We start from the raw sequence: 22,641 nt of genomic DNA on the forward strand, positions 1-22,641 counted from the left end.
ATTCAAGAGAATCTGTATTTACAAAGTATAGTTTAGAACTGTAAAAACCACCAGTGTTTTGTCTTGTGTTCTTACGTTGTCTGGATTATTGATTTGGCACCCTTATTATAAATAGGTAGACCGTCATCACCCTGTGGTCAAAGAGGCATGTGCACATATTGCTAGAAGGAAGAAAAGAGGCCCAAGGCCAAATCCAGAGATGACGTCAAGCAATACTGACTTGAATTTCCTTTTTTTCCTCACAGGGCTTGCCCAATCACCATTGGAGAATCACTTTTATTAATAAGTGCTATGAGCTCTGTGACACTTACCCTGCTCTTTTGGTGGTTCCGTATCGTGCCTCAGATGATGACCTCCGGAGAGTTGCAACTTTCAGGTCCCGAAATCGAATTCCAGTGAGTACTGCAATTAATATTTCTCTCGAAGAGCACCTTTTAGTCCATAAGAATGGTAGTCGTATAACTTAGAGAACGTTCCTTTTGGAATTCTATCCCCAAAAATACTTACCAGTGCTTTCTGAGTGCAAAGCACCATACCAGATTGGAGAAGAAGTGTGCCGTCACCTGCCTTCTAGGAGCTTGCAACTAAGGATCGAGAATGAACGCAAGTAAAGAGCTCTCTACGAGAGAGGGGCTGCACGTAATAGGAACCAAGTGCTGTGTGGAAGGAAGCAAGAAAGGACAGGCTCCTTATGACTTTCGTCTTTGTGGCACAATACGTGATACTATATGATAGGCTCTTGATAAATGTCAGATAAATCATGCTGGAAAGAACACACTGTCTTGTTATAGAGTGTGTCAGCACAGACTTTGACATATACTCACCATGAGCTCACCCCCGTCACCTTTGCAGGCTGCCCCAATACCATTGTCTAACTGGAGTCAAGTATAGATTATTCCAGACAGTATCCATACGGTATCATTGCATCTAGTTCACAAAGCTCTCTTTTGGTCCTTAAATATTAATGGGCATGTCATACTGTCTAACATTGACAAAAATTGACTAAAAATTTAGATATCCTCCCCTGCTAATTTTCAGGGTCTGTCATAAGTACATTGGGTTTTTTTTTTTTTTTCCTAATAAGTAAATGTTTAAAAACAAAGGTTGAAAAAATTAAGACTTAATGTCACCTTGCCTTCTTCAAGTCTAGACATTTTTTTCCTTAAAAGGATATTTGTGCAATACTTTGTATTCTGTCAGCCTAATATGAATTGTAATTTTTTTTAAATTCACTTGTGAACACACTTCTAGCCATAAAACGGCAGAAGTGATGCTGTGATCTCAGTGCACCACCTTAGGAGACATGCTGTTGATTTGTCCCATTATTAGTGATGTTAACTGTGATTATTCTGCTAAGGCAGTGTCTGTCATGTTTTTCCACTGTAGCACTATTATTTTACCCATTAAAATTAATAAATGCCTTATTAATGATTTCTTTAAAATTTACTTCTCTAGTTACTAGTGTCCATATCTTCAGGATATAAATTGTACTTGAAAATATGTTCTTTAGCTCATGTTGTTAGAACATGGTGCTAATGAAGCTAGGGTTACAAGTTCAGTCTTCCTGTGCTCTGTTTGGACATGCTCTTCTGTACCATAGCCACAGACTACACCCCTACCCTGGCTGGCTGTCTTGCTAATAATACATGCCTTGCTCACAAGGACAACTGGGCTAGGGTCGCCTGGCTCAGTTTTGTTCATGTATTCATTCAGTTCATATTTATTGAGCACCTACTGTGTCATTTGTGTATGTGGGTGTATTCCATGGGATTTGAAACAGAGAAAATTAAACAACTGTGCCCTTTCCACCATGCTTGGTTACCATCTTGATCCAGTAGTCCCCATTATTCTGAATGAATGAGTGTCCGCTGTAGAGCAGATGGAATTTCTTAACTTTTTATTTAGTCATGTTATTGATCCTTCTTACTTTATTGTGGCCACCAATTTATATTTATTTTTCCTAAAATAGCTTTTATAGGAAAGACTAAGTTCACCATCACCTCTACATATTTATAGATCTACTATTAGGTACTATTAAGCATGGTAGTATGTTCTTTTCAGTATACTTTTTAACCACCCGGCTGTTGGCTAAGTCTCAGAGCTTTGCTTACACCCAGAAAACATATGTGCCTTTAATGTGAAATCATTAATATCTGATAGTTGGTTCTTTTTATAAAAGCTCCTGTAAAAATACAAAAGGAAGTGATGGGAAAGAGATCTTATTTCGCATTTAATAAGATACAAACTATAATAAAATATCGCTGGGTAGAGAAATAATCAATGTGCTTTAAATGTTTCCATTAATGTATTCTCTTATTCTCAAACAGATTTGTCTTAATTTTATGAGTCTTTAGTGTACAAGTAATGCACGTTCATTTTAAGCATTATAAAAAATACTGATAAGCAAAAAGGAGTCTGCCACCTAGTGAGAACCAGTGTTAACATTGTTGGTATATATCCTTTCAGACTTCCTTCTAAACATATATATATGTTCCTTCTAAATATATATATATATTTGAAAAAAATGAAATTATTCTATAATTTGTGTCTCAGTCTATAGAAATTATTCTATAATTTGTGTCTTTTTCTATCTAGCAGTATCTTGTAAACAGCTTCCCATGTTGCTAAATATGATCCGCTCATATGCCGGTGTGTAGGTGTACCAAGATTTATTTAATCAGTTTTCCACTGTGAGACATTCAGCTTCTGCTTAATCTTTTGCTATTATCAATAATGCTGTAATAAACATCTTTCAGTGGTTAGATGTTTGTGTACTTCCTTAATTATGGCTTCTAGATATTAATTTTAATAAGAATAATACAGTGCCATATACTGTAAAGGCACTCATGGTAGTTGACGCTGTGAAATGAACATTATTTGTACCTATTTAGCTCTGTAATAAGCATCCTTTTCAAAAAGTAGTAAGAATCCCCCCTCCTGCAAAGAAATTAAGAGGTGAAACAACTCAGAGGAGTAGCATTTCCTAACATGGCACCACAAAGAGAAGAGGGGTGGGGGGAGGGAAGCCATTGCCTATGGTCTGACTGAAATTTACAACTTGATGAGGGTCTTTCTCAAATAACAAATCTTTTAAATGTGTAGCAAATAACTCTTTAAAGTGATCTCATGTCTCTTGTCTCTCTTGATACCAGGGCCATAGAGGGAAGGGAAGGCAGATCTCATATGTGCTGTGCATTATAGATTGGAAGGTGGAGGTTTAGGTCCCACTAGTACCTTCTCCAAGGCTCCCAGTTCTGAGCCTTTAGACTCTTAGGCAGGGGTTACAATGGTGTTTTTAATGGATCTCTGTTATGGTGCAAGGACCATATTTGTTCTGAGAATGAATAAATATTATCGTATAATCTTTTCTCAATAACCTGTTGTCATTATAAACACTCATTTTTATAAACATCAATGTTTGTCATTTGCCATCGTGAGGTAGGTAACTTCAGAGACATCAGGGAATTTGGTGTTATGTTAAGTAAGCCCACATGGTTATGCTTCTTTAGTTCTTTGTGTCTGCATTTTGTAGTTTTTGTTAACTGACTTTCCTGGCTGCTGGGCCTGCCTCTATAAGCTAACACGAGCCAGTGTTTATTGCAGACTTTCTAGGCATTCTTCTTCAGGCCACCCAGCAACCTATGAGATTATATTATTCTCCCCATTTTATGGAAGAGGAAAGGAAAGCCAGAGAAGCTGCGAGTGAAATGCCTGAGGTTAGAGCCATGGCAGAGATGGCACTAGACCCCAAAGTCTACATTGTCACTCACTATGCTGCAGTTCTCCAGCTCCCCATTTTTAACAGCTTTATTGAGATCTACTTCGCATACCAAACAATTTCCCATCTCAAGTGTACAATTCTGTCATTTTTGGTATATTACATTATTAGCTACCTTTTATGTGTATTACTTTTCACATGCTATGAGCTTGGAAACCAGGGAGCAAATGTACTAGACTTGTGTATAAAATTAGAGAAGGCAGGTTCTGAATCAGGGTTTGATGAGCTCTCCTAGGCAGTGGATGTCCACATTGCACTGTGGAGACAAGCAGACCTTCGCTCTTTGGGCTGTCCTGAGATTCGTTTTGCTCCCCTTGGGTTTTCTTCCTTCCTGTGTTAGATTCTAGAATTGAGACTGTCGGGAAAATGATCTGTAGACATGAGTTGGTATTATGAGAAACATATTGTACCACAGACCATTTCCTTTACCTCTCACTTTTTGCCAAAGCTGCTTCTATATGATAACAAATCCAGTGCAAGCTGCATAATTAAAATAGGATCAAGCTTTCAATTTCCTTTAAGTGATATTACTATTTTTAGGTAAGCAATTAATTTCTATTGGATGTGGTGCTAATTAAGAAAAGACTGGTAGTTGTACTTGTTTCTGAGTTATATTATTAAATGCATGTCTCTGGGCACACGCACACAGTGAGATTGCAAGTGAACAAGTATTCTATTTTAGCACAATCAGATTCACTTCTTGATAACTATCAGTGCTTTACTGTTTTGCAGTTTTAATTGTTTGCTTGGAGATTGGCTTTCTTGAGAGCTTAAACTTTCTGACCTAACCATAGGTGCTGTCATGGATTCATCCAGAAAATAAGACGGTCATTGTGCGTTGCAGTCAGCCTCTTGTCGGTATGAGTGGGAAACGAAATAAAGATGATGAGAAATATCTCGATGTTATCAGGGAGACTAATAAACAGATTTCCAAACTCACCATCTATGATGCAAGACCCAGCGTAAATGCAGTGGCCAACAAGGTGAGTGGACTTAGTGATGTGCTGGACACTTAGCTTACATATGGAATGCAGTGTTTTCTGTGAATGTTTTTGCCATGGTTTAGAAACACATGGGTTTAAATTAATAGTTAAGAAAACCAGTTCTCTTAGATATAAAGTAGTTGTAATCACAAAACTTAAACAAAATTGAATACATCAAAATCAAATGCAAATAAACTTTAGGTAAATAGGCATGTCTAGACTATGAAGTTGGGTTTTGGCCAGGACCTTGGCAGGAAAAAGTTAGATTCTCTTTAAAGCCCTTTCAGCTGTGGATGATCACTCATTGTGTACACTATTGAGGCATCTGTAAGGAGCTATGGGAAGCTGTAATTATTAAAATACTAAATTTGTATGCTTACCCAAAGACTCCCTCCCCCATACCCGTATATACTCACATATGTGTATTCTCATTTACATAAGATAATTCAAGAAATGAGTAAATCCACGTATGTGAGTTTTCCAAGCACAAACATATACACAAAGTTGACCATTTTCAAAGAAGTCTGTCTCAATTGACTTTTTGCTGTAAACAGAATATGCTGAATGCACTTAAAATTGATTAGGGTCATCATGAACATCAGTGACTGCACAGTGTTGCCTTCAGAAGCTGCTGCAAGGTGTATGGCTGTTTGCTCCTATGCTAAATGGCCCCAGGTTGGTGTGCATTTTACGTTCTATTTCTCCTTTTTGTTGTTTTTCTTTTCCTTCTCCTCCCATCATTGCTGTCACTTTGAAATGCTTACAAGGGGCCTGCCCTAAATTGCTCACTCCTATTCCAGCTTTCAGATTTATTGTTTCTCATCTGCTGTAGGCTTAAATTTCATCATATTTAATACATTGCTTATCCTGAGGTTATTTGTCTGGCATCTTCAATTATTCAGAACATAACCAGAAAGCAAAACAAGTTCTTGAGCAGCTCAGATAGGTGCACCAGCTTCCCAGTAGAATCTGTGATGTCTGTCTGCACTAGGATGTATCAGACTGCATGCATGCACAGCTCAACTCTTCATTATTTGCGCACAGATCTTCTGTCCTACATGTTTAATCCTGGGCCACCTCCGCATCTCCATGCATGCTTTTGAACCAGCTGTTTGTTACTATGGTTTTGTTTGGTCCAGAGATGATTTTGAAATTATATGTGAAGCAATCAGTAAGCTAAATGGACAAGTAAATTAGGAATCGTAAGTGAAACACTCAGGAAATGAAATCTAAATCTAAATGTCTTCTTGGATTGTCCTTAATGTTATGTCTCTCTGTTACTATTATCTTTCATATATAATTCAGAGTGAATACATATATATCTAATGCAATCTTTTCATGTACATATTTAGCCTGAAATAGATATGACATAGCATTACAATGAAGTATTTACAAAGAATATTTTAGAATATTAAAATGCATGAAATGGATACACTAATGAACTCTAAAGCTCATTCTAGAAAGAGAATTCCTGAAGGCCTTTTTAACACTCAGGAAACAAGCCTCAATTTCTAGTCCTCTTAGGAGTCAAGGGAAGGAAAATATCGGGGAAAAAGCCTAAGCTTTACAGATCTCTGTCATTCTTTTAAAAAGCTCACTTGTGTCCTCCTCCCTCTGCTGTGTCTCTCCACTAGTCGTCTATATCCATAGCAACAGGCCCGTAGACCTTTACATCATCGTTCTAGGTAATCTACATTGTTCTTTTTTGTTGAAGAAAGGAAAACCAGAAAGAATACTTCAAAAGTAACCAGAGATGTAGAATTTGAACTTTCAGGAACTCAGTGTGTGCTTGACTAATTGATTGTTGCCCTTTCTGACCTTCTGTTCTCCTTGGACCTAATTGTTCCTCCCTTACGGATATTTAGAAATTTACATCCCCAGATGCAACAAGCAACAGCACGTCATTTTAAATTAAACAAAATCCAAGGATCGGTGAGATCTAGCAGCAAGCCGCTTCTATTTTTGTGGCAGTACATCGTGATGAATTAATGTGGAACTGTGCTAATGTCTGCTTTTACCAGAAACATTAGCGATGAGTAATCAAGTATATTTTTCCTTTTATTTTTTCACTTATTTTCGGTTATTTATGAAGAGAACTCCAGTTTCGAGAATCTCTTTGAAAATCACCACAACTATTTAAAAACCACATGTGTAGAGAAGCAGGAAGAGGAGAAAGTGGCCCACTTAAATAATAAATTGCTTATTTATTAGCTAATAACTTTTTTAAAACAACACTGTGAATGTTTACTGTCTACTTACTAGTGATACTATTTAGAGCAAACTCTAAAGAAATATTTCTGCCTAGGTATATTTTCTTGCCTAGAGTCTTTGGAGACCAAGATTTCTGGCTTTTCACATAGGTCTCTAGGTTTGAAACCTAAATGGATGGTAGCCTTACTTCTGCAGGAAACCTTTCTCTGTGACTAACTCCAGGGAAAAACAAAACAAAACTAAACCTAAGTTTCTTTGGCCCTTCTATCCATGGCTACAAGCTTATATTCCTTCCATTGTTATTAATAAAGAGAAAATAGGCATATTGTAGCTATGGCACATTTGTCTGGTGACTTCTCCTTTCCTCTTCAGCCCCAGGCAGATGTTTCCCTGTTCTGTTCCTACAGGCATTCTGGAGTTAGTATAATATTGCTTTCTTTGCAAGTCTCAGAACTGTTGAACTTTTTCTTAAAGGGCCAAAGGCCACGTGTTCTATGCCATTCCAAAACATTTAAGCAGAATGCAGCCAGATTCCTGAATGAAACCATAGCATCTCTTTGTCAGTGTGGAAAATGGGCACTCTTCACCATGCTGTGAAGATGAACCAAAGCCTGCTCTGGCAAGTTAATACTTGTAGGTGCTGCAGTAGGCGATAGCCATCTTGTCTCCTCTTGAAATCTTTTATTCTTTCAGAGCTCACTATGTGCAGCGCTCTGTCGTTGGTGTTTGCATAGCAGAGAAGTAGTCATCGTTTAGTAGAAAAAGTGTGAGCTTTGAAGCCAGACATAGATTTAAATGCCACTTACTACCTATGTGACTTAGGGGATAGTTAACTAGCATCTCTGGGTTTCTGTTTTCTCATTGGCAAAATGGGGATAGTAATACCTATCTTGCAGCACTGCTGAAGAGATAAAATTATGTAAAGCAAGAGTCACAGTACCTGGGATGTCATAGGAGTTCATTAAATAGTGGCTGGCATTAGCTATTATAATAGAGTGTGGTTCCTTTAATAGTATGAGACCTAGGTAATATTATCCCCTATTTTACAGGAGAGGATGTTGAGGCTCAGAAATGTTAAGTGCCTTGTCCCAGATCACATGGCAAGGAGAAGCTGAAGCTGAGCTATCAGCCTGGGTCTGACTCCAAGGCCTGTTGTTTTCCTCTAATGCATCACGTCCTACGTGAGTGCTGTTACAGAGCCAGAGGTGCCTGCTGCTGCCTCAGTCTGGCTGCCTCCCCCATTCCCCCTGAACAGTACTATTAGAGATACAAAACTAATGGAGAATGAGGACCTTTCACAACCTGCTTTTGCCTTTCCAGATCCGGAAGAAGAGCTATTAATTATAGAGCATTTTGAGGAAGATTTTTTTCCTTAGGAATACAGATTCCCCAGGAAATTGCCAGCCTTCTGTCTTTGTTTCAGCTCAAAGTATGACTAATGTTTTTGAGACTTATTGTTGGCTAGGAAGTCAAGTCACATCAATTATTCATTTAAATTGGAGGATTTGGGGTTATTTGGAGGACAAATAACTTTAGAAATATTTGTGTAAGTTTCTAATGAAATAGAAAACTCAACTGATTGTTTGTATTTCATGTTGTTTCTTAGGCAACAGGAGGAGGATATGAAAGTGATGATGCATATCATAACGCCGAACTTTTCTTCTTAGACATTCATAATATTCATGTTATGCGGGAATCTTTAAAAAAAGTAAAGGACATTGTTTATCCTAATGTAGAAGAATCTCATTGGTTGTCCAGTTTGGAGTCTACTCATTGGTTAGAACATATCAAGGCAAGTATATTTTGTTAAAATATTTGCATATATAAACAAGAATGTAATTGTTTGGTGGAATGGAGATATTTTTAAATTCCTTAAAAAAAATGGACATCGAGAGATAAACTTTGTAGTATAGGACCACATTTGACAGTTTTATGTTGCTTTATAATTTGCTTACCTAAATTAAAGATTTCACATCATCACTCCAGAATATATTTAGAGTGTGCAAAGACATCTCTTTCCATCTTTCAGTATTAAGTCGTTCAGTCTTTCATGCAGGTTTATTTACGAATAGCCAATTTATTATCTAACCATTACTGGGTATAACGTCTTTGGACCTAGATAGAGGTGGTCAGTTTTTTTTTTTTTTTTTTCTTTTTTTTTTTTTGAAACTAATCTCACATGACTTATTTTAAAGAATTGATTTTGTGTTTTATTATTTTCAATCCTGATAAAGGCATCAATAATCCTCCACTTTTTAAAAAGTACTTGAAGCGATCTGAGGGAACTAACACTTTTAGAAACCCTTTAGTTCTGTAAACAAACAAAAAGTCAGCTTTAATGTATAGGTGAATTATTAAGATACATTCTCTAGTCAAATTTTGTTTTCCAACTTAGCCTTCATCTGCAAATGGTGGCATGCTTTTCTCAGCTAGCCAGGCTCACCCTCTTGGTATCATCCTACATTTCTTTAGCTCCTGCACCTAGCTAATCATAAAGTACCACAGGCCCTTCCTTGGAAACATTTCTGTCACTCTCATAGTCCCCTTACCCTCACACTGGCATTATTCAAACTAGGCCATTACTACCCCTATCTTTGCACTCTTAAAATGGGTCTGTTTTCTCTTCCTTCCCTCTCCTATCTATTCTATAAGCAGCTGACAGAACATTTTCCTAAAATATCCTGCTATTCCAAAACCTCTGGGGGCTCCCAACAGCCTAACCTGATAGTCACACCCCTGTTCATCTGGCTTCTGCAGGTTTGTAGATTAACCTGCAACTACGGAAATCCTTACTCTTCCTAATTCCGTCTCACGCCTGTTTCTAGGCCTTTGTCTAGGTTGTCCTCTTTCTCTAGAATGGATTCCCCCAGCCTTCCATTTTCTTCAAGGACCAGATCAAATCCCACCGAATCTCAAAGGGAATGTTCCTTCCACTGACTTTGCTATACATTTTGTCTCTTTTTACACATACCTATCATCTCTTCAATCATATGTGAACCCCCTTAAAGTCTTATACCATTTTCCCATTCACAAGGTCTAACATAAAAAACAAAATAAAACTGTTTATTTTACAATAGTTTTCAATTTACAGAAAAATTGTAAAAGTACTGTAGAAAGTTTGCATGTACCCAACCCAGTTTTTCTCTTTATTGACATCTTACACTGCTCACAACTATGGCATGTCACATTGTACGGTACATTTGTCACAACTAATGAACCAATATTTATACATTATTAACTCATTATTAATGCAGTTCATACTTTATTTGGATTTCCTCAGCTTTCGCCTAATGTCCTTTTTCTGTTCAAGGATCCCTCCCATCCAGGTATCACATATTTAGTTGTCACAATTAGTTTTTTTTTTTTTTTTTTTACAATTCATTGGTGAGGATGACAAATTCATAAAAAAATGAAAATCAGGCAAAATCAAAATAAGATTTGATTGGGACCTTGGTCAAGAGAAACACCTTGCATTTGGGGTAGTGGTGGGTCATCCACCTGCTGGTGTCTAACAGGCAGGCTTTCTGCAAAGTAGAACCCAAAATAGAGACTTAACACTGAGATATCGGTTGGGCAGTCAGCTATTGGGCAACAAATGCAAGCAAAGCCCTTTAATGTAGTTTCTGAGAGAGGATGTGTGGGGAAAAGATCAAAGGACTTTGAGTGGAGCTTTGGGCCTGTTTGTATTCAGGGCAGAAGGTAAGAAGTGGAGCTCAGTGAAGGAGGCATATGAGAGAAATGGACATCAAAGGAGGATATTGGAAGGTAAAGAAAGGGTCTTAAGAAGAAAGGGTCAGTGGTACTTGAAGGAGGTTTATTAACGAGGTCCTTTATGACCTTGGGGTTGTCTAGTGATGTGGTGGGCGTGAGTGAGAAAATAGAGGTAATGAGTATCGACTGTTCTTTTAAAAAGAGAGGGAGTTAAGGAAGGGGGAAGTGTTGAGGATCATATGACTATGAGAAGGGCTTTTCAAGTCATGGGAAGCTTTAGCCTATTTTGTAGACAAAGAGAAAAGATTTACTTCAGGAATTTTTTTTAAGGGAAATAATCACACAGATCTGAAAATATGAATATACTAGAATGCTTATGATAGTGGAAAAACAGAGCCAGCATGGTGGCTCATGCCTGTAGTCCCAGTGCTTTGGGAGGTCAAAGCGGGAGGATGGCTTGAGCCCAGGAGTTTGAGACCAGCCTGGGCAACATAGTGTGACCCTGCTTCTTACAAAACTCACACAAACAAACAAACAAAAAATAATTGTGGTGGTGCACAACTGGAGTCCCACCTGCTCAGAAGGCAGAGGCAGGAAGATTGTCTGAGCCCAGGAATTTTCAGGCTGCAGTGACCTATGAATACGATTGTACCACTGCATTCCAGCCTGGGTGACAGAAGAAGTCCCCATCTCTTTAAAAAACAAAAAGTGGATAAGCATTGGAAACAACCTAAATGTACAAGAAAAGTTTTAAACACACACACATACAGAGTTTAGAAAAGTATCCATCAGTATGTGAATAATTATTATTTCTGAGTAATAGGCCTATGTTTTCTCCATTTTTTCCCAGGGAATATATATTACTTTTGTAAATAAGAGGAAAAGATTTTTTTAAAAAAGAGAGAGCACAGGTACAGGAGTTATTGGCAAGGTGGCTCAGCTGCTACTCTGAGCTAGATAGAAGGAAGAGAGACTGGGTGAAAGTAGGTCTTGTTCAATGGCTCAGATGTCTGAGGAAGTTAGGAGGTAAGGCCATCTGCAAAAGATGAAGTGTGGACGTTAGCACTTAAGAAGTGTGGGAAATGTTTTAAGAGGCCTCTCTAAGGTTTTATAGTTTTGTCTATAGCAAAGGGGATATGAAAGAAATGAAAGAAACTGTCATTGTTCTGTACGGAAGCCAAAGGAGGTACCCGGAGACTGGAGTCCAGGTGGAAACCTGTAATGATATCTGACTCGGGGCTTCTCAGGCATCAGTCACATCATAGCAATTCAAACAGTGGAGCAGAGTTGCGGATAGCCTTGAGTTGGACCTAGAATACTGGATGGAACAAGGGGAAAATCCATTCCCTGCCTCTTCCAGCTTTTTGTGGGCACGTCATTCCATCCTCTGCCTCTGTGGTCACATTGCCTTCCCCTCTTCTGTCTGTATGAAATCTCCCTCTGCCTCTCTCATATCAGGATTTGTGTGATGTAATTTAGGGCCCGCCTGGATAATCCGGAATTATCTGTCATCTCAAAATCACTAACTTGATCACATCCACAAAGTCCCTATTACCATGTGAGGTAGTATACACAGGTTCCAGGGATTAGGACCTGGACATCTTTGATGACCATTATTCAGCCTCCTATACTATTTTATAGCCCTAGGTCTGCTGACAGGTGGAGTAGCCATCACTAACCTGTAATCTGGTGAAATGGTGTCACCACTCAGTGTATGAAACCAAGGCAAGCCTTTTGCAATGAGAAAATCACCATCCTTAGCATGCCTCTCAAATCATCATTCCAGTTCACTGACAGCCCCAGCAGGGTGGAAGGAGGACTCTGTAGTGTCTGGAGCTTGTATTTTCTCTTTGTCCTTTTCAATACAGTGCTCTTCCCCTATAGTCCTTCTTCTTTTAAAGTATCATATTATTTTGGCCTTCTTGGATGGCAGCTAGCCGTCATTGAGCCTATGCTCAATGTCAGCACTTTATGGGGAGCATCATTTAGTCCAAGACAAGCTAGTGGGGATATTGCTCATTTCTTCACAGTAGAGAGAAAGAAACCATGGTTACTCAGTTGGCCCAAAGCACGCGATATCAAAAGTGGAATGAGGTTTCAGGCCCAGGTCTTCAGCCATAGAGCCAGTGCTCTTAACTACTGTGATGTATACTGCTTGATGGCTGTCATTTCTTTCATCAGTCACAAGTCCATCAGATTATTTAAGTTTTTGGTCATGTGTTTTTAAAACTCTGGTTTAGTTTTATTAGATAATTATAGCTGTTTCTGTCAGAAGTGATTGTGGGAATTAATACTTAATTGGAACACAACTAATTTTTCAAAATAATTGGCTGAGATTGAATCCTTTTTTTTATTATAAGTGAGGGAAGTATCTCGAGTGAGAGTTGCCCTCTGTAAAAATGCATTAGAACCCCAACTTCATTAAATTGGACTCAAGTGATCTAGTATATTACCATTGCTTCTCAACAGCCGTTTCTTCAGAAGTACTTCAAATGAAAATTGTAAACAGGATTTCAAGGAGAATACTTAAAATGCTTGAAGAAATAAACTGCTCTAGTCATTTTAGGAGTAATGGATTTTGTACCGCTAATTGATGTGCCAGGCATCCTCAGGTCCCTTAACCTTACCTTCTTGGCATTACTTTATCCACTTATCTTTAGTTACATTGTATATGTAAAACTAATGAAGTTACATTTCTTTATTTTTGTAGATTCGGGGGTAAATGTACAGGTTTGTCATATGGGATATATTGCATAGTGAGGTTTGGGCTTCTAGTTTACCTATCACCCGAATAGTGAGTATTGTATCCAGTAGGTAATTTTTCAACCCTCATACATCAGATCTTTCACTGGGTCTACCTTTTCCGTGAATTAGTTAAAATAAACGAATTTCCATTTCCATTTCCTTGAATTGGGTAAAATGACTGGTAATATATGTCTGTCGCATAGCTGCTAGAATGGAAGAAGTCTTTTAAAAACCAACCCAAAATAACATAATATATACAAATTGTTGATACACATGTGAAAAGATGGAACTCTCATACATTGTTTGTGGGAATGTGAAATGGTACAACCACTTTTGAAAATAGTTTGGCAGTTTCTTTAAAGAATTAAACATACATTCACCATATGATCCAACCATTTCACTCCAAGATATTTTACCCAAGAGAAATAAAAACACTGTGTCCCTTCAAAAAATGTGTATGCAAAAGTTCACGCCAGCACTATTCATAGTAACCAAATGCTAGAAACAACCAAATGTCTGTCAGTTGATGAATGGATAAATAACATGTGGTCTATCTACATACAATGGAAGGGTATGTGACCATGAGAAGGAATGAAGTACCGATTCATGCTACAACACATATCAACCTTGAAAACACGATGCTAAGTGAAAGAAGCCAGTCACAAAAGGCCACCTATTGCATTATTCTATTTATGTGAAATTTCTAGTAAAGGCAAACTATAGAGACAGGAAGCAAATCAATGGTTGCCTGGGGCTCAAGGTGGGAGAAGGATTGACCTTAGAGGGCATAGGTAAACTTTTTGGGTAATGTCGGTGTTCTACAACTACATTATGGTGATAATTGCACAACTGTATAAATTTGCTAAATCTTATTGCACTCACACTCAGGATGGGTATATTCCATAGTTTATAAAGTATATTTCTGTAAATGCATGAATCATCAAAAAATGACATCATAGGCCGGGCGCGGTGGCTCAAGCCTGTAATCCCAGCACTTTGGGAGGCTGAGACGGGCGGATCACAAGGTCAGGAGATCGAGACCATCCTGGCGAACACGGTGAAACCCCGTCTCTACTAAAAACTACAAAAAACTAGCCGGGTGAGGTGTCGGCGCCTGTAGTCCCAGCTACCCGGGAGGCTGAGGCAGTAGAATGGCGTGAACCTGGGAGGCGGAGCTTGCAGTGAGCTGAGATCCAGCCACAGCACTCCAGCCTGGGTGACACAGCGAGACTCCGTCTCAAAAAAAAAAAAAAAAAAAAAAAAAAAAAAAAAAAAAAAAAAATGACATCATAGCAATAACTCATTATATACATAAATTTATTGATACTTCTAAGTCTCAAATTTTTACTAGAATGCTTTAAGTACCCTACTGTTTATGAGCCAAATAAGAGTTGATATATTGCCAATTTAAAGGTCAAAAGGTGGATTTCACTGTATCAGATTTTTACAGTCTAGACGCGACCTGTTGGGTCAGTGATTTCTTAAATCTGATCACTGTTATGGGTTGAATTTTTGTCCCTCAAAAATTTATATGTTGAAGTCCTGACCCCTCGTACCTCAGAGTGTGACCCTATTTGAAAATAAGGTCTTTGCAGACATGTTTAGTTGAAATGAAACTCTACTGGAGTAGTGTGGGCCCTTACTTTGTTATGACTAGTGTCCTTATAAAAAGAAATCTGGACACAGACACACACACACACACAGTGAGACTGCCATGTGAAGATTGAAGTTATGCTGCCACAAGCCAAGGAACAACCAGAAGCTAGAAGAGTGACCTGGAAAAGATCTTTAGTGATTAGCGTGGCACTGCCAGCACCTTGGTCTCAAACTTCTAACCTCCAGAACTGTGAAACAATATATTTTTGTTGTTTAAGCCTCATAGTTTGTGGTACTTTATGACAGCCCTAGCACACTATCACAGTCGCATCCATGAAAATAAGTTTGGGATGCAGTTTGGCTTTTGGTTTGTTTGGGTTTGTTTTTTAATACCTACGCACATTCAAATGCAGTGTCTGTAGAGGATAATCAACAGATCCTGCAGCTCTTAGTGTTTCATTTTGATAAATCTTTGTTCTGGACATTAATATTTTAAAGCATGGCTTTTTCTAAGTTTAAAAGCTATCAAATTTAAGCAGTATCTTATAGCTCCCTACTGACTCACATATTTTTCTTTGTCAGCTCGTTTTGACAGGAGCCATTCAAGTAGCAGACAAAGTTTCTTCAGGGAAGAGTTCGGTGCTTGTGCATTGCAGTGACGGATGGGACAGGACTGCTCAGCTGACATCCTTGGCCATGCTGATGTTGGATAGCTTCTATAGGAGCATTGAAGGGTTTGAAATATTGGTGCAAAAAGAATGGATAAGTTTTGGACATAAATTTGCATCTGTAAGTAAGCAAAGCTAATTTCTAAAAGTAGATCACTACCATTCGTGATTTTAAAACTAGTTGTTAAATTACATATTCAATATTACAATGAAAATCTGAGGAGTGTAATAAAAACTTTACGAGTTTGAAAATGCATGATGCCTTGGGTAGTGAAAGTCTTTTTAAAAAGTGACATGTTGGCCGGGCACGGTGGCTCAAGCCTGTAATCCCAGCACTTTGGGAGGCCGAGACGGGTGGATCACAAGGTCAGGAGATCGAGACCATCCTGGCTAACACGGTGAAATCCCGTCTCTACTAAAAAAAATACAAAAAAAAAACTACTAGCCGGGCGAGGTGGCGGGCGCCTGTAGTCCCAGCTACTCGGGAGGCTGAGGCAGGAGAATGGCGTAAACCCAGGAGGCGGAGCTTGCAGTGAGCTGAGATCCGGCCACTGCACTCCAGCCTGGACGACAGAGCGAGACTCCGTCTCAAAAAAAAAAAAAAAAGTGACATGTTTATCCATCTGCACTGTTCGCGGTTTCACTTGAAAGTAATACAAAAAATCTTCATGGAAATGTTTACGTTGAAATTTCGTTAAGAGAAGGAAGATATACAATTCTTTCTCAAATAATATAGCTATTAGAGTCAAATACATTTTATAGACTTTTAGTTGAGGCTTTTATTTCTGATATGCATTTTTTAAATCATCAAGAGATGAATAAGTTCAAAAGCACTATTGTATAACATGGTGACTACAGTTAATATATTCTTGAACAATGTTAAAAGAATGGATGTAAAGTTTTCTTACCACAAAAATGGTAACTGTGAGGTAATGTGTATGCTAATTGGTATATTCAGTCATTCTACAATGTATATATACTTCAAAACATACTGTACACAGTCAATGTATATAAATTTCTCTCAAAAATAAAATAAGTTTTAAAAAATAACCCCCCAAGAATTTTTTAAAATGAAATCATCAAAAGAACCTATTATAATTCATATTCCTAGGTCTTATTTCCAGATGCCCTTTGAATACACATTTTGACCCAGCTCCCCAGTGATTCTCATGAAGGAGATCCGTAGGCTACCATTTCAGAAACACTGCTATGTATCCTTTTAGCCTTCACCCAGGTTTCATAGTGTGAATAACATTTTCAAGTAGAAAGAATCATTGTGTTTTTGTTTTGTTTTGTTTGTTTGAGATAGAGTTTCGCCCTTGTTGCCCAAGCTGGAGTGCAATGGCGTGATCTAGGTTCACCGCAACCTCCACCTCCTGAGTTCAAGCGATTCTCCTGCCTCAGCCTCCCGAGTAGCTGGGATTACAGGCATGCACCACCATGCCCAGCTAATTTTTTGTATTTTTAGTAGAAATGGGGTTTCACCATGTTAGCCAGGCTGGTCTCAAACTCTTGACCTCATGATGCACCCACCTCAGCCTCCCAAAGTGCTGGGATTACAGGTGTGAGCCACCACACCCAGCCATAGAAAGAATCATTGTTTAGTAAATGAATACATTGTGAGATTTTTTGGTTTTATCTTGTTTTTAAGAGAGAAAGAACATTTAATTCTAGTAATCATACCTTTTGGACATGATTTTAAGTCTTGAAACTTTAGGATTGTTCTCTTTGCAACTGAAAGAACTAGGTTGAGTGTATTGCTAACATACTATGTAGGATAATCATGTCCATTCTATCTATAGCTGTTTAGGACTCATACAAAATTCCAATCATATGAAATAATTGTAACAATCACCTAGGATGATGATTCTTTGGCAATTTTTATTGGTATTTTACAGACGTTTATATACTTAATTTCCATTATTTTGAAACTTTACATTGCCTATATATTATTTCGTCTCTGAGAAGCTTGGCATTTAGAAGGCAGATTGCTGAATTGTATCGTCACATTTTGTGTTATATGCTTTCTCAGTTTTGGGCCCATTAATTAAAACAAATTATCTTCATCAATTTATTTCAGCGAATAGGTCATGGTGATAAAAACCACACCGATGCTGACCGTTCTCCTATTTTTCTCCAGTTTATTGATTGTGTGTGGCAAATGTCAAAACAGGTAAGGAATATGTGGGATGAAAATATATTCGACTTAATGTTTAAATTAAACATTTTAATATAATGGTTGGGATTTGACCCCAAAATAATACAGGGTAGAGATAGAGATGAAGCACGACTGGTCATGTGTGAATAATTGCAGAAGCCAGGTACATGAGTGTTTACCTTTTTATTCCTGCTACTGTTGATATATCTGGGATTTTCCCTTAAAAAGTTTTAAAAATTAAATATTTAACTGTTATCTCTACTAGTGGAAGATCAATGGAATTGATCTTCAGTAGTACTTCAACAGTACCAAGTTGTCGTTTATATATATATTTTTTACACTGACACTTCTGTATAGCTGTGTCTGCTATCTCATAATACCTTAAATAACTAAACCACACTGTACCTGCAGGAGAACCCAGAAAATCAGCCTGTTTATCTCCTTTTCCTGAAACTTTATTGCTATATTTAACACTTAAAGTGCTCAGTCCTATATAAACTGCCAAAAAAAGAACAACTGTAGTATGTGTGCAGATTACAGCCTCTGCTGTCCTTCCTAGAGCCCTACAATGTGGCAGCATTTGTTTACTTCTATGGTGTATCTTTCTACTTTTATAAAGTTTCAGTCCCAGTTTTTCATGCTTTGTTTGCTTGCTTTTGTTTAGTTCCCTACAGCTTTTGAATTCAATGAACAATTTTTGATTACAATTTTGGATCATCTGTATAGTTGCCGATTTGGTACTTTCTTATTCAACTGTGAATCTGCTCGAGAAAGACAGGTGAGTTAAAATGCTAATTTTTTGTTGTTGTTATATATTAGGCTTGCCAAAATGTATGTAGTCTGCCATGAAATATAAAAAATATGATTAGCTTGTAAGACACTGTCTTTGACCTCAAAGAGTAGGAATTACATTAAATGTATGCATTTTGTGCTCTATAAAGGAAAACCTGAGGCTGGGTAACTTATAAAGAAAAGAGGTTTAATTGGCTCACAGTTCTGCAGGCTGTACAAGAAGCATAGTGCTGGCATCTGCTTAGTTTCTGGTGAGAGCCTCAGGCTGCTTCCACTCATGGCAGAAGGTAAAGGGGAGCCAGTATGTAGAGATCACATGGTGAAAGAGGAAGCAAGAGAGAGGGGAGAGGGTGCCAGGCTCTTTGTAACAACCCAGCTCTCTTGGCAACTAATATAGAGTAACAACAAACACCTAAGAGAGAGCATCAATCTGTTCATGAGGGCCCTGTCCTCATGACCCAAACACCTCCCACTAGGCCCCACCTCCAAAACTGGGGATCAGATTTCTTTTTCTTTTTGTTTGTTTGTTTGTTTTTGTTGTTGTTGTTTGAGACAGGGTTTCACTGTTGCCCAGGCTGGAGTACAGTGGCACAATCTTGGCTCACTGCAACCTCCGCCTCCCGGGCTCAAGCAAGATTCTCCCACCTCAGCCTCCTGAGTAGCTGGGACCACAGGTGCACGCCACCACAGCTGGCTAATTTTTGTATTTTTAGTAGAGATGGGGTTTTGCCATGTTACCCGGACTGGTCTCGAACTCCTGAGCTCAAGTGATCCACCCGCCTGAGCCTCCCAAAGTGCTGGGATTACAGGTGTGAGCCACCGCGCCCAGCCTGGTGATCAGATTTCAACATGAGGTTTGGAGAGAACAAATATTCAAACTATGACAGAGGTTCCCCCAAAAGTAAAAATACAGCTACCATATGATCCAGCACTCCCACTATTGGGTACATATCTAAAGGAAATGAAATAATCATGTCAAAGAGGTTATCTGCAATCTCATGTATATTGCAGCACTATTCACAGTAGCCAAGATATGGACTCAACCTGTGTCCATCAACAGATGAATAAAGAAAACATAGTACCTATATACAGTGGACTACTACTCAGCCATAAAAAAGGAAATCCTACCATTCGCAACAACATAAGTAAATCTGGAGGACATTATGCTAAGCGAAATAAACCAGGCACAGAAAGACAAATACCACATGATTTCCCTTATGTGTGGAATCTAAGAAAACTTGAACCTACAGTAACAGAGAGTAGAAGGGTAGTTACCAGGGGCTGGGGAAGGGGTAAGGAAAGGGGGACATAGTGGTCAAAAGATACAAACCTTCAGTTATAAGTACTAAAGACCTAATGTGCAGTATGGTAATTAGAGTTAATAATAATGTATATTTGAAATTTGCTAAACTAATAGATCTCAAGTAGTCTCACTACAAAAAAAAAATTGGTAACTAGATGAGGTGACATGTTAATTAGCTTGATTGCGGTGATTATTTCATAATGTATACATATATCAAAACATCACATTGTATACCTTAAATATATACAATTTTTATTTGTCAGTTGTAAATAATACTGAGGGGAAAAACACAATTGTTTCCGGGAAAAGAGGTGAGAGAGAGCACTTTTTTTCATAACCTTGTCAAACTATTTGGCTTTTTAAACTATGTGCATATATGAAAATAAAAACAGTAACATGCAAATAAATACAATGTGGTATATAGATTTTGGCATCAAAAAGGTACAACTGAGGTTTTAGGTGGATTCAAAGAAAGGCAAAATTATGCTGTCATTCATGAAATGAAATACATATGTTTAATAAATTTCTTTTCTTTTTTTTTTTTTTTTTTCTGTCTTTTGAGATGGAGTTTCACTCTTGTCACCCAGGCTGGAGTACAGTGGCACGATCACGGCTCACTGCAACCTCTGTCCCCCGGGTTCAAGCGATTCTCTTGCCTCAGCCTCCCCACCACTTCCAGCTAATTTTTGTATATTTGGTAGAGACGGGGCTTCACCATGTTGACCAGGCTGGTCTCAAACTCCTGACCTCAGGTGATCTGCCTGCCTCAGCCTCCCAAAGTGCTGGGATTACAGGTGTGAGCCACTGCGCCTGGCCAAGAAATTTCTTTTTTTTTTTTTTTTTTTTTTTTTTTTGAGGCGGAGTCTTGCTCTGTCACCCAGGCTGGAGTGCAGTGGCCGGATCTCAGCTCACTGCAAGCTCCGCCTCCCAGGTTCACGCCATTCTCCTGCCTCAGCCTCCCGAGTAGCTGGGACTACAAGCGCCCGCCACCTCGCCCGGCTAGTTTTTTGTATTTTTTAGTAGAGACGGGGTTTCACTGTTCGCCAGGATGGTCTCGATCTCCTGACCTTGTGATCCGCCCGTCTCGGCCTCCCAAAGTGCTGGGATTACAGGCTTGAGCCACCGCGCCCGGCCCTGGCCAAGAAATTTCTTTAGTCACTTATTTTGGGATGTTCTTTCAGGCTTCCAGTTTTAGCTTATTGCTCTTTTCTTATTAAAGTCATTTCTAGGAAAGATTTCAGATTCTACCTTTGGTAATTTTAATTCTTGTATTTTTATTTCCCTAGCTCTGGTGTTTTGTTTTGTTTTGTTTTGTTTTTCTCTCTCTAGTTCATGGTCAGAATTTTGTAAATGCCTGCAATAGAAAGCAATGCAAATGTGAATATCTTTATGAGATGGCAACACTAGGCTAAAAAGTGAAGACTTCGTGTAGTCAGTTATCCAGATGTTTTCAAAGATATGGATGTTGACATGATGTAGATTAAACATCTGGATGGTTGATTAAAATAACTATGTCCAGATGCCTACTGTCAAGTAGACACAGATTAAGATTTCATACTTCCAACAAATAGAAAAGTTTTAAAAGTCATTGGGATCTTATGATAATTTTCCTTTTCACTGAATGAAGAAGAGTATACTACCTATCTGTTCATAAATGTTTTACCTAGCCGGGAATACTCTTCTTAGGTCAGTGAATTGCATTTAATGGTACAGTATCCTGCACCCCTGTCTTCAGGCAGAAATAGTGGCTCTCAAGCTAGGCCATTACCTATGCAAATATCGATAAGTGGCTGCCAAGCACTCACTGGCCCATGAGGCTTTTTGAGCTATTATGAGGATAATGTAAATGTATGATTCAATTTGATGCTGCACTGTATTGCTACAGGCTGCAAAATGGTTTGTGGATTTATGTGTGTTTTTACTTAGGCTTTCCACTTTCTCTCTCTCTCTCTGTAGAAAGTTACAGAAAGAACTGTTTCTTTATGGTCACTGATAAACAGCAATAAAGAAAAATTCAAAAACCCCTTCTATACTAAAGAAATCAATCGAGTTTTATATCCAGTTGCCAGTATGCGTCACTTGGAACTCTGGGTGAATTACTACATTAGATGGAACCCCAGGATCAAGCAACAAGTAAGTGAAGTAGCACTGTTAAAAGATAGCAATGTCAACTGCTTGCCTTAGATAATGTTATTTGGTATGGATTTTTTTTAACAGCATGAAGAAAAAGATCAGACTCTAAAAACACACTTATTGTTAAACTCAACCTTAATTTAAATTTTTTTTAATTACTAAACCATGTGTTTTGATGTTATGCTACAATTCTTCTGCCAATGTGATATAATTGTTTACTATAATGCAAGCTGATTTAAAGCTCTAGAAAATTTGAGTTTTCATAGCCAGAGATTTCCTTTTATCACTTGAAGTAGTTGTTCATTATATAGACATTGTTAGAACATTCTTTACATTGACTAGGCTTAGATGATCCTGTTAAGAAAATGTTTGCTACTCTCATTCAGGTGTATGCGCTAGGTCAGCTAACATCAGATTGCTTTTCACTGAGTGTATTTACTTCTAAAATAAAGATAATTACTCTGTCAATGGTAGTAAATTCAGTTGGCCATTTATCAAACAAAAATGGAAACAATGAGTTTTGAAGTGAAAGACTCTACATTTTGTTAAAGACACACTTGGGC

The 22,641-nt window shown here is 38.2% G+C and overlaps 1 protein-coding gene across 2 annotated transcripts in view; it reads left to right on the top strand.

Annotated features, from left to right (window-relative positions):
- Positions 1–22,641, top strand: part of MTM1 (myotubularin 1) — a 104,783-nt gene that overhangs the window by 73,141 nt on the left and 9,001 nt on the right. For both annotated transcript variants that reach the window (XM_010364320.2, XM_010364321.2), the window contains exons 8-14: positions 246–395; positions 4,573–4,761; positions 8,579–8,764; positions 15,607–15,813; positions 17,773–17,865; positions 18,515–18,628; positions 21,902–22,078. In XM_010364320.2, coding sequence (XP_010362622.2) covers positions 246–395; positions 4,573–4,761; positions 8,579–8,764; positions 15,607–15,813; positions 17,773–17,865; positions 18,515–18,628; positions 21,902–22,078 — 1,116 coding nt within the window. The remainder of the gene's footprint in view (positions 1–245; positions 396–4,572; positions 4,762–8,578; positions 8,765–15,606; positions 15,814–17,772; positions 17,866–18,514; positions 18,629–21,901; positions 22,079–22,641) is intronic.

The sequence above is a fragment of the Rhinopithecus roxellana genome, chromosome 7 (genome assembly GCF_007565055.1).
Source record: "Rhinopithecus roxellana isolate Shanxi Qingling chromosome 7, ASM756505v1, whole genome shotgun sequence".
In the NCBI taxonomy this organism is placed as follows: Eukaryota; Metazoa; Chordata; class Mammalia; order Primates; family Cercopithecidae; genus Rhinopithecus; species Rhinopithecus roxellana.